Source organism: Chroicocephalus ridibundus, chromosome 9 (genome assembly GCF_963924245.1).
Source record: "Chroicocephalus ridibundus chromosome 9, bChrRid1.1, whole genome shotgun sequence".
Taxonomy (NCBI): Eukaryota; Metazoa; Chordata; class Aves; order Charadriiformes; family Laridae; genus Chroicocephalus; species Chroicocephalus ridibundus.
In genome coordinates this window covers 9,715,720-9,727,558 of record NC_086292.1, presented here as the reverse complement: position 1 = coordinate 9,727,558, position 11,839 = coordinate 9,715,720, and the positions used below count along the sequence as shown (strand labels likewise).

Here is an 11,839-nt window from a genome sequence, read left to right as displayed (position 1 = left end):
TTAGAGTGGCAGTTGCTCTTTGGTGTTTTTAAAGAAATATTTACACTCCAAGGGCTTGACCCTGCCCTAAGAGATGACTCAGAACCAGTAACAATGCTAGTCTGTACAAGACCAAGCTGATGTGCCCCAGATCACACATTGCAAAGCTGTCAACCTATGAACAACTTTAATTGGAAGTTAAAAGTGGAACTGGCTTGCTATTTTGTATGATTTACATTTAATATTTCAGATCAATGGCTCTGCATAATCCCCTGGAGAACAGGGGAATAAACACTTCTAAACAAAAACGTACGGTGCCTCAGTCATCATACAGCAAGCCGTGCTAGCCCGTTCCAGTCCTCACCATACCCCACCTCCACCCCACCTCCCCAAGTCACTCCTTTGCTGCACAGGACCCCTTCCTCCCCTTGTCCCATGGGCTGCAGCCCACCTAAATTTCAGTCATACTCAGATTATGTTGTTTTGTAATAATACATTTCTGTCTTAGTTTGCTATTTTAAGGGCTCTCTCCTTTCCCATCTCTTACTCATCTGAGCTATTACCAACAATACCCCTGCCTGGAGGCTTTGAGCACACCCTGTCCAATTGCGTGGGCGATCAGAAGCCTAAACACAGTTTATTTAACTACAATAATTGCGCAGCATTCTAAAAAACGTCAAAAGTGCAATAACATCAGACATTTGACTGTTCACCAGTGCCCTGAGAACGTAATTTTTCAGCTAGCACAGCCTCCCTTCCCCTGTGACAGGCATCAGGTAGAAAAGCCTGCCACCTAGTTTGTCATGCTGCATTAGCAGCGTGGCAAAATGACATCCTTCAACTTCCTACTGGCTTGACAGTGTCCAACAACCACCACTGTAAAAATTACACAGGAGGCTGGGGGTTTTGGGGGGGTTGATTCGTTTGGTTTTTGTATAGGGTTTTTTGTTTGGTTTTAATGTTAAGTGAAAGTTATTACTAGGCCGTGTCTTACTTAGCAAAACACAGGTAAGTAGTATTTTGTTTTGCTTCAAATATACTGTAAAGACTTTTTAAAGTTCTTGTACATTAGTCAGTGTTAGGGTATGACAAACAATTCCTGTTAACAACATGATCACCAACATCACCATTTTCTCTGGAGACTTCCTACTTGATGCTAGCACTTAACAGATTAAGTCAGGCATCCCTAACCACAAACCAAAGCTGCATACCTTCATGGGCTGGGTACCCACCACAATGTTCTGCAGGCATTTAAAAAACCAGAGACGATAAGAAGTGCAGAAGAAGAAAACTAAACTCATTTTGAGAAGCCACTGATTTTCCACTTCTCAATTCCCACCACTGCCTTTATTATTTATAGTCTTGGAAAACATTCCAGAAAATTTCTGCTACGATCTCAGTCTCAAGGTATTTCCTCACTGCTAGACAGCATTGCTTGCTTTAGCTAAACTGCCTAATTGTCCACCTATACAAACACATGATGGCCCACTAAGTGAGACGCAATTCTGTAGTACTGAATGGCTTATGCACACCAAGTTTTCCCAACTTTGTCTTGAGCTGTCTCAAATCTATTCCTAGTAATGAACAAACTTACAGTACCACTTTAAAAGACATCATTTTATAGAAAATAAAAAACAAAGCAACAACAATATTAATCACTCCACAACTCTGATCACTTTCCATATTTGTACTGCATTATTTAAACTCTGTAAGAATCACAATGGCCATTAAACAATTAAAAATTGACAGGAGAATTTGCTTTAACAGGAACATCAGATACATGAAAGGGAACACTCAACCTAAAGAGAACACAACAAAGCTCGTGAAATATAATAAATCTTAGTATTGGTAAGGCACAACCGAAGTCCCAGTAGGGTATCCACTCCATTTACACTCTACATTGTACGGCTGCAGTTTCTGTCCTTTGAGCTCCCTAGTCACGGTGTAATTCCACCGCTTAACTGTTTTCGTTGCACCACTTACCTGAGTGGTTGTTTCAGCTTCCAAGCATAGGCAACAAAAACCCAGTACATGGCTGTTGCTATGCAGAGACTCACGTGTTGCCTCTTTTTAAAAGGAGAACACTGAGGATCAAAGCATTATATTCCAATGGATGGATTAACGCTCAGCTCGTTACCCTCAGCTGCTGAGACATTATAGTGCCTAAACTTATAGCACAGGTCAAACTTTTCAGATTTTTGTAATTAAACAATTATAATAAGCAATTACTTCCCTATTATTCCTAGGAAATTAACTTAGTGTCTAAGGATCCTGCTATGTGAAACACAGAATACATATAGCACAAGACCCAGCTAGTAAAGCATGACAATTATGTTCCCATTTATTCTCCACTACAAATAGAGTAAAAAAAAAAAAGCTACTGAACAGTGCCACACCTGATCTATTTGTTGTAAGCTGAGCATCGTTTTAATACATAAGCAGTATTAAAGAGATTATCCGAAACGTGTTAAGCACAAGTGCTTGTTTCCTGGATTTTGTATTGCAGGGTAGTTTTTTATTAAAAGGCAGTATTTGTTCAACAGTGTACAGTTCATATACTGGAGAACAGGAAGCCAACATGCCAACGTACAACCTAAAGTTGTTTTTCAAGTACTATGAGACCGTTCTCCAGTTCGCTGACAGCAACCTGACAATGGGCTTCTGGAAGAAAAAAGTTAACATTTAGGAAGCAAAATGTAGAAATTAATTTGTGTTAGTGTGACATGGTGTATACGCTCATGCACACCTGGGATGGGGGTGGAGATGAGATGAATGAGACCTGGGAACACATTCTGCAGGCCACTGGGCATGGGTAACAGATTTTTGTTGCATTTATAGGTAAGTTTTACCATGGACAAATGAAGCACCAAAACCATTCCAAGCCCTATATTAAGCAAAACGCTTCCAAAAAAGGCTCAACTAATACAACAAACTGGAAAACTCAAATTAACAGAACGACCTCAAGCACAACAGCTTAACAGTTATCATCAGTGTTAGGAAAGTTCTATGCACTGCTAGAACCTGAAGAAAAATGTTTCATCTCCAGACTAAAAAGCTTGCTAAGAACAGTACAACAGTGAAGTGAAATTCAGGTTATCCTACAACACAAAAATCTCACTGTGGTTTGAGGACACAAAGTTTCTACACATAACTTAGAAAAAAGAAAACAATCAACATATTGTATCATTTCACAGTCTACAAGTTAATATTTATGAAGAGAAGCAAATATTCCATGTGATCACTCTTGTGTTCCGCTTCATAAAGGACACCTGCAGATGGCTACAGCTTGTTTTCTCCTCCTTATTCCTCTACTAGCCATTAGAGTGGCTTACAGCTGTTACTGATATTACTTTACCACATGAAATCCAACTACATCCTTTAGCAATTACCAAGGAGACACACAGATGTAAAGACATAAAAAAATGCTCTGCCATTTTCTCTGCATCATCAAGATTAACTGTAGAAGAGTGAAAGACTAGCAATGCAGTAACATGAAAATCCTCCCAAAATGAAATTAAAAGAGTGACTTTTACACTGTAATAAAAAAATACATATGAAAATGAAAAGAAATTTTGTATTTCACATTAGAAAAACATGACCTGAGTTTCTAACCAGTTGTATTTTTCAATTACTTCTAAACTCTGAAATATATTATTTATGTCTGTCACACTGTGCTGTTTTTTTTCCTGGGATAGAGTTCATTTTCTTCATAGTAGCTAGTATGGGGCTATGTAGTGTTGATAATACAGAGATGCTTTCGTTATTGCTGAGCAGTGCTCACACAGAGTCAAGGCCTTTTCTGCTCCTTGCCCCACCCCACCAGCGAGGGCCGGGGGTGAACAAGGAGTAGGGAGAGGACACAGTGGGGACAGCTGACCCCAACTGGCCAAAGGGATATTCCATGCCATGTGGCATCATGCTCAGCAATATAAAGCTGGGGGATGAAGGAGGAAGGGGGGGACATTTGGAGTTATGGCATTTGCCTTCCCAAGTCACCATTATGCGTGATGGAGCTCTGCTCTCCTGGAGATGGCTGAACACCTGCCTGATGAGGGGAAGCAGTGAATGAATTCCTTGGTTTGCTTTGCTTGCGCACATGGCTTTTACTCTACCTGTTAAACTGTCTTTATCTCAACCCACAAGTTTTCTGACTTTTACTCTTCTGATTCTCTCCCTCTTCCCATTGTGGGGAGTGAGTGAGCAGCTGTGTGGTGCTTAGTTGCCAGCTGGGGTTGAACCATGACACCCACAAATCAGGAAACTATCCACAGCAAAGTGAAATCCCATCTTTTCCATTGTAGTTGGAAAGTGAGTAATGTACCCTTTTAAACTAGCAATTTAATTACTTGAAAGTGTAATGCTTGCTTCATGCCAATATTATGTTCAGAGCAAGCCAGAAAAATACTAGGAAGAGCAAAAAATAGCTACAAGATTTTTTTTAAAAAATATATAATTATTTCATTCTAATTCCAGGTAAAGACCTCCTCAGCTCCACCTAGCAGAGCCTGGCTAAAGAACAACTTCCATCAGCATTAAAGAAAACACTGGTACACATTCAAGATGAGCACAAGTCTTATTCTAACCAGAGCTGAGGCATTAGCCTCACCTTTGTACACGTGTATTATACATTTTGAAGAATGCTTTTCCTTCAGCTCAGAAAAATTTAATTTACAGTCTGTAGGCATCACATGACGATGATCTTCATTCTAGTCCTGTTTGCCTTCCCGCCACTGTCGAGAACCTTCATTCCATGCTACATATACAAAGAGAGCAAGTACCACATGAACAGTAACTACAGCGACTATGGCAGCATAAAAATAGCTGTCTCTGTCGGACATTCCTAAGGTACCTGAGAAAATAAAGAGAGTAAAGAATATTAGTTATTAGGAACACTGAAACAGCAAATCACAATTCTTCCTACAGACCAAAGTTACATTTACTCCTGTATCAAAAGACTGAGCTCAGAAAGATTTATAGGAAAAGAATTCACCATGATCATTACAGACTTTGAAACTATTTCTAGAATAAAGCAACACTGCACTTATTCAGTACTTAAAGATAAAATATCCTGGTTTTGAAGTCAACAGCTTAAGAGTTTTATAACATTCACTTTTTCTGTTACTATCTTCCAGCACAAAATAATCCTCAACATCTTTTCTTCATAAGTGTAACTCTTCTTGTGGGGCAGGAAAATGGGGGAACTAGGATAATTATAGAATTTATGTGCCAATATAACAGGATAAAACAGTAGAACAAAATTAAATTTAGAGGACTTCTACCTTCTGTATTTAAACCAAAAAACAATAATTCCTCATGAGTTAAGATACATGAATGCATCTCACATGAAATAAGCCTTCAAATATCAGAAGACAAAATACCAAAATATCTTTTCTCTTCATTAATTTAAGAAAAAAAAACAACGAAACAAAACCCCACACATTACACCACACCAAAAATACCACCCTTCAAACACAAATCCTATCAGTGCTGACACATCTTGCCATTAACCGACACAGTAAAGTTAAGGGTCAGCTTGCCACACCTCAGGTAAAAAAAAAACAAAACCAAACCCAACAAAAACAACATGCTTAAAAGGATCTTGAAGGTTACTTTACTTCAGCCTTCAGAACAACATACAACAGTACACACCAACGAAGAATCATCTTGGAACAACTTAGTTTTATATTCACAAACTGCTCTTAAAAACAGCAGTTTTCTCCCTCCCTCCCTCCTCCCTGCTTTTCAAGGAGATACTTCTCTCCTGCAGTATTGGGAAATTATTAAAGCCTTGCAGAAGCAAGGTTAGAACATGGATGGTTGTTAGCTTTTGGGTTTTTTTAATTAAAAGAAAGCTCAACAAGCAACCACATTCACTATCTAAAACTGGGTATGTGACTTAACTGGTTTACACTGACAAATGCAAGTACGTTCTAAGAAGCAAAAAATAAACCCAGTAAACAACATTATTCTGTCTTGAATACACAACTAGTTTGCAACACCTGTAGGAAACATATCCCTGATGCTGCCGGGTGGTGTTAGCTACCCTTTAGCAAAGGGGAACAACGTACCTGTATACTATATAAACCACTGTATAACAAACAGCAAATATCAGATTGCAGACCACAATGCAGGGAAGGATGCACTGACCATTTATATAATTTTCTGTTCTAATTAGACATTACAAGGCCTTTAGTCTGCATAAGGAAACAAATACTCAAAACAAGAAGGTGAACAAAGATGTTATTAGAGGATTGTGCTTTTCCTCTTTTTTGTAACAGTAGCGCTAATTGGCAGAAACAGAATTACCTTCAAATACATAAGCCTTTGATGAAAAATATAGCCCAACAGGTAATGTGATCATTAGAGCTGTGAAGAATAGAAGTGTTCTTAAAGTTGATGTTAATGAACCCTCATTTCTGAAATAAATAAGAAAAGTTACATACAGAAGAAAGTTGCAATATATACGCCTGAAACAGGACAAGAGCTTGTCCCAAACAGAAGCCAATTACTTTTCAAGAATTGAGTACATATATCATTTGGAAGCAATAAAGACTTTGAGTATGCATTTGTTGGTTGCAATAGAAAAATCATAGTATTAAAAACAATGTAATGATTCTGCCAGCCAAAGCTCACAAACACGACTAAAAACAGTATTTATATTTTCCCTGTTATTGCTTTGCAAGCATTAACAACATAGGGGGTTTACATTAATACATTTATTGGTGTAGTCTTGCATAATTATTACAGATCTAATATTAGATACACATGCACTTGTCATATGACAGTATTCTGCATTAAAACTTGCCAAGTTCCTTTTTTTTTTTTGAAAAAAAATACAAGTCTAGAAAACTGACAAATCCTACAGGCCAGGATACAGAGGGAAGTACGCAGAATGACTTGAACGGCTTACTGTTGGAAGTGAAGTTCCTTTTTACTAGGCATTGTTCCTCTATTTAAGATAATTTCTCAGTTTCTACTGAGAAAGTTAGAATAACTGTAGCAATAATCAGAACATAGAGCCAATACACAAAAAATGTAAGTAACTTTTTTTGCCTTTACAGACCTAAACCTAGAAGACCTTGAGCAAGAGAATCATGAGGGATTATGTACTTGGTAAGGTCTCCCTGAACTTGATCTGCTAGAACAGGTTTTGTATGTACAAAACATCATATACAGCTTGGTTTCATATGTGCTTCAACCAGTTTTCACTCGCCCTGCTTGGCTGACTACGTTATTTTATGCTGAAGAAAACATGTAAGCCAAGCAATACCCTTATGACTTTCAAAGACTACCAGATTCAATGGCATGTGTCCTTTAGGCTTTGAAACACAAATGTGCATAAAAACCAATTCACATCAGGGATACCTAATTCTTAAAACTTCCAGGCACCTTCACAGCAATTTTTATATAAGTAGTTTCAAGAATTTTTATCAAGACATATTTGTGCTATAGAATATTACTTGAAATCACATTTTATTCTCAACATTTCTTTCGAAAAACAGGCGGAAGTGGGAAAAAAAATAATCTCATCCTCTGACAGTCATCAAAAGACAACGACATGCAGCCACACACAACTTTTACACTAACGTAAACATCACTTTTTGCCGATCGTGTACTGACATACATTTAGGTAGCATGTTAAGTAGCTTAAAAAACCCAGACATTCAGAATCTTTTCCTTTGCTAGAGTTTTTCTCAAGGTCTGACAGGGTGGAAAGCATAACCCCAGTCAAACTCTCCGTATGGAAATTATCAGTTATTCTCTATTTAACACCTATCCATAAAAGAATAAAATGACCTCCAGCTTATTACCAAAGTTGAGAACTCCACTGCTGTCAAATCCTTTTCGTAAACCGACACACCCTCATCACTTCCCTACGCAGCAAAAACACATATTCGTGTACAACCTCAGCCCCAACACGGAGGTTTTAAGGGACAGACCAGCCTCCACGCTCGCGTTTCGGGGCTGCCCGGCGGTACACCGCAAGGCGAAGGCAAACCCGGGGCCTCCTCCACCTCCTCCGGCTCCCCTGGCCCGAGCTGCCGCTCCCCTTGCCTCGCCATCGGCTGCTCCCCCCTCCATCCCCGACCGCCGCCACCCCGGCCCGCCGCGGCCTAGCAGACACCCCTTCTCCCGAGCAGGCTGCGACCCGCCACCAGGCCCCGCCGGCCCGCAGGGGCGCCCGTCCCCTCCCGCCGCCAGGCCCTTCCCCGGGACTTACTGCCTAAAGTCGGGCGCGGAGGCCGCGCTCAGCACCGTCTGACCGTAACGCTCCATCACCGCCACTGAGCCCTCAGCGCCCCGCGCTACCGAAGCTTCTGGTCTGCCGGAAACGCGCCGGAGGGGGCAGGCGCATGCGCAGGGCGGCAGCGCCGTCGTCTCCATAGCAACCGCGCGGGGCTGTGGCGGCCTAGCTGCGGCCGGCGCTGAGGGCCTGGGGAGGTGGCGAGCGGCGGCCGCTGCCTGCTAGCCCGGGGCCCAGGCTGCGGCCATGGTTTCTGTTGTGCTTGAACGAGGTCGTCTGTGTGCAGGGACAGCCACCCCGCGCGGGCTCACCGCGGCCTTGGAACAGCGGCGTGATCTGCGCGGCTTGAGGCCGCTTTCCTCGAGGGAGATGGAAAGCGTCTGTGCATGGCGAAACGGCAGCAGAGCACACCGGCACTGGAAGGTACTGGGTGAAGGTCAAGGCTTGCCAGCAAATGGCAGCCGTCTCGGTGCCAAAAAAAACCATTAAAATAATGTTATTGAGATGTTTTGATAAACTCACCAGTACAAAACACTATAAATGAAAAAACACTGGCTAAGGCTAAGGGCTAAGAGAAACCTGGGTCTGTTCAGCCTGGAGAGAAGACTGAGACGGAACCTCATCAATGCTTATAAATATCTAAAGGGCGGGTGCCAAGAGGATGGGGCCAGACTCTTCTCAGTGGTGCCCAGCAACAGGACAAGGGGCAACTGGCACAAACTGGAACACAGGAAATTCTGTCTCAACACGAGGAAAAAAATCTTTACTTTGAGGGTGACAGAGCTGCCCAGGGAGGCTGTGGAGTCCCCTTCTCTGGAGATACTCAAAACCCGCCTGGATGTGTTCCTGTCCAGCCTGCTTTGGGTGACCCTGCTTTGGCAGGGGGTTGGACTAGATGATCTGCGAAGGTCCCTTCCAACCCCTACCATTCTGTGATTCTGTAAAGGGAAACTGCAAAGTTTCTCTTTGTTGTCCTGTTAGGAGGGAGTTTTGTTCTCTTACAGGTTTCCTGCTCTCACGGCACTAAAGTTAATCAAAACTCCTTCTCCAAACAAAGATGAAATTTCTGGTCAAAATCTGAGAGAAACAGTCTCTGGTGTAACTAATGGGTGCTGCAAAATGATAGGCCAAGGACTCGAGTGGATTTCACTGTCCTGTAGCTTGGCTGAGCAGTAAGCATTTTCAAGATGACACTCTGCTTAAGCTATTAATTCACATTCTTATTGAAGCCACTCTACTCTGCTTAAATACTCGCCAAGGGATGGACTTGAACCCAGCTTTTCAACAGAAGACTAGAGTGTTACGATCTCTGTGCTATGCAATCAGACTCATTTGCAAGGGAATTAATTGTTTATACTCAATGAACAGCTCTAGCAGGAATGCAAAGCATTGCAACTTCCAAACAATAGCTCTAGAAGCCGTTTAATTGAACATTGCCATTTAACTGAATCTCATATACCACAGCAATAACCTTTTATGGTAAAACCATGTCACTGCCATGCCACTCAGCCATGCCAAACCTTAACTGTGTGAGTCACTGACTCCACACATGACTTTCCTCATGTTTTCCTGCAGCGTGCAGACATCCAGCGTTTCTGCAGCCCAGCACTGTGGCTTCTGCCCTGCTCCTTGCTGCGGTGCCACATAGCACGTGACACAGCATGGTGACCTCTTCTTTCTCTCACGGGCCAGCATGGCACCCTGCTACCTATGACCCTGGAAGAGAAGAAATACAAAAAAGAGTTGTTTTCCTTGCAAGTAGTAAGATTAGGAAATAAGCACTTTGTTCTTGGTAACTCCTGCTGTGAGCTTTCCGCTCAGAGCTTACTCTGAGTGAATTTTCCTCATCTGGGCTAGAGCCAATGGACACTATGCTGCACCAGCAGCTATAGTGGGTACAGGTGGGAGGGAAGGCGCCATTCTATCTGCAGCACTGATTTTCTCCCCTCTGATAGTGAATAGTGAGGCCTTTTATTATGTTTTCCCCAGTAAATGTGAGAAAAAAGGTGAATTTTGTTAGAAGCATTTTTTTTCAGCAATGAACGTAGCTCAGTGGGCAGCTCCCTCCTGTTTTTTAAGATGCAGTACAGTTCAGGAGAGGAAGGTCGGGCTCTTGTGGTCACACTTTCACTACAAACCAACAAATTTTATGCTGTTTTACAACGTGACAGCCCTCCTCTCATTTGATTCCATTGCTGACTGAGCCAGCAAGAGAGACAATTTTCATGAGGGGGGCAGAAAGGGGCTAATGTGGACCAGGGCAGTGCCTTGTAGCCCATACCCAGTTGGATGGGGATGGAAAGAGGGTTTGCTGTGTAACGTGAGCTTAAAACTTCAAACTAGTTCTTAAAAACATCTAGTTAAACTCCAGTTAGCCACACCAACCCAAATGCGTGAGCAGGTTTTGTTTATTTATGGATTACTTAGCGAACAAAAATTATTTGGCAAAAAAAAATGGTGCATAGTTAAGATATGAAAAATATGAATGTGGGTGCAGCGAACATTTAGTCACCAGATACATGATGTTCTTTCCACTTCTGGTCTGACTTTCCTGTTTCTTTCCCCAGTAGGAAAAGCAGTGACATAAGACAGTTTAATAACAAAACAACAAATCAAGGAAACATAAAAGTGTAATAAGTCTCACATCATATAAACTTACCATAAAGATGCATATCAGTCATTAGAGAGTAGCAAATCACTCAAAGCTTAACAGCCCAAGTCGTTAATTTTTAATATAAAATTGCTTCATATCTCATCACACTGATGCTTTCATCTACTAGACTAATAACAATTTTGCTGAATGATTTCCTGCATGTTTAACTGCTTTTCTTTCATGAGTGCATAAGGGAAATACAAAACTATTAGAAAAATTTTGCAACTGTGAGAAAAAAAAAGCTATTTATTTGCATTTTTGTGTCAGTTATTTGAAAAGATCTGATGCACAAAGTCTTGTCGGTTTGCTTCAGGTTTTATACATCAAGTATTCTGACATTTCAGGCAGACCACAGACCTGTCTTACCTTTTGGATTATAGAACAAACACAAAATTTGCCCTTAAGCAGAAACTGTGCTGCAAGCACAAGCAGTTGTACACAACAACTTGGCAGAGACCAAAGATCTGCTATTCTAAGATGTTATCCTGAACAACAATCGCCAGGGGATGCTTGAAGAATATAAAGAATAAAGCCCGTACAGATAATTTCTTTCCTGTCCCAGCTCCCCGCAGTGAGCTCTATGGAGAGGACTCTGCCTGCTAGTGATGGGATTCCTGTTTGTCCAGCAAGTGGAGTGAGAAAACCTGTTAGTCTGGTAACTCTGGCCATGCACCTCCAAGTGCTCAGAGCATTTTCTTTTCCTCCTCAGCTTCATTCTGCTGCAGCCCCTTCAGCTGGTCCCCGTGAATTGCCTTACAGCCTGGCCTGTAAAAGACTAAAAGCAACCTGAAAAAGCAACCTGTGTAACTGCTGAACTTTGTTCATTTGAGCTCAATTTGGCGTAGGGAGCGCATTTCAAAATTCAGACTGAGCGCGGAGCCTGTGCGGACAGGGGTCTCCATCAGCAAGGGTGCGGAGCAGCCAGAAGGTGCCTGCTGAAGCAATACCATCTAGTGGCAGAT

General features: G+C 41.7%; 1 protein-coding gene across 1 annotated transcript; it reads right to left on the bottom strand.

The window, feature by feature from the left end:
• Nucleotides 1–1,581: 1,581 nt before the first annotated feature.
• VMA21 (vacuolar ATPase assembly factor VMA21) lies at nt 1,582–8,403 on the bottom strand. The gene is made up of 3 exons (XM_063346005.1): nt 8,201–8,403; nt 6,286–6,395; nt 1,582–4,828 (listed from the first exon to the last, which is right to left on the bottom strand). Exons 1-3 carry the CDS (start codon nt 8,362–8,364, stop codon nt 4,686–4,688), a joined length of 417 nt encoding a protein of 138 aa, XP_063202075.1. The 5' UTR covers nt 8,365–8,403; the 3' UTR covers nt 1,582–4,685.
• Nucleotides 8,404–11,839: the final 3,436 nt, after the last annotated feature.

Bases quoted from the DNA above. Each gene is read 5' to 3' on its own strand.
- VMA21 (XM_063346005.1), bottom strand. From the start codon at position 8,364: ATGGAGACGACGGCGCTGCCGCCCTGCGCATGCGCCTGCCCCCTCCGG. The intron at 6,396-8,200 runs GTAAGTCCCGGG...TATTTATTTCAG, and splicing joins TCCGCGCCCGACTTTAGGCA to AAATGAGGGTTCATTAACAT. The intron at 4,829-6,285 runs GTAATTCTGTTT...TTATTTTCTCAG, and splicing joins AAAGGCTTATGTATTTGAAG to GTACCTTAGGAATGTCCGAC.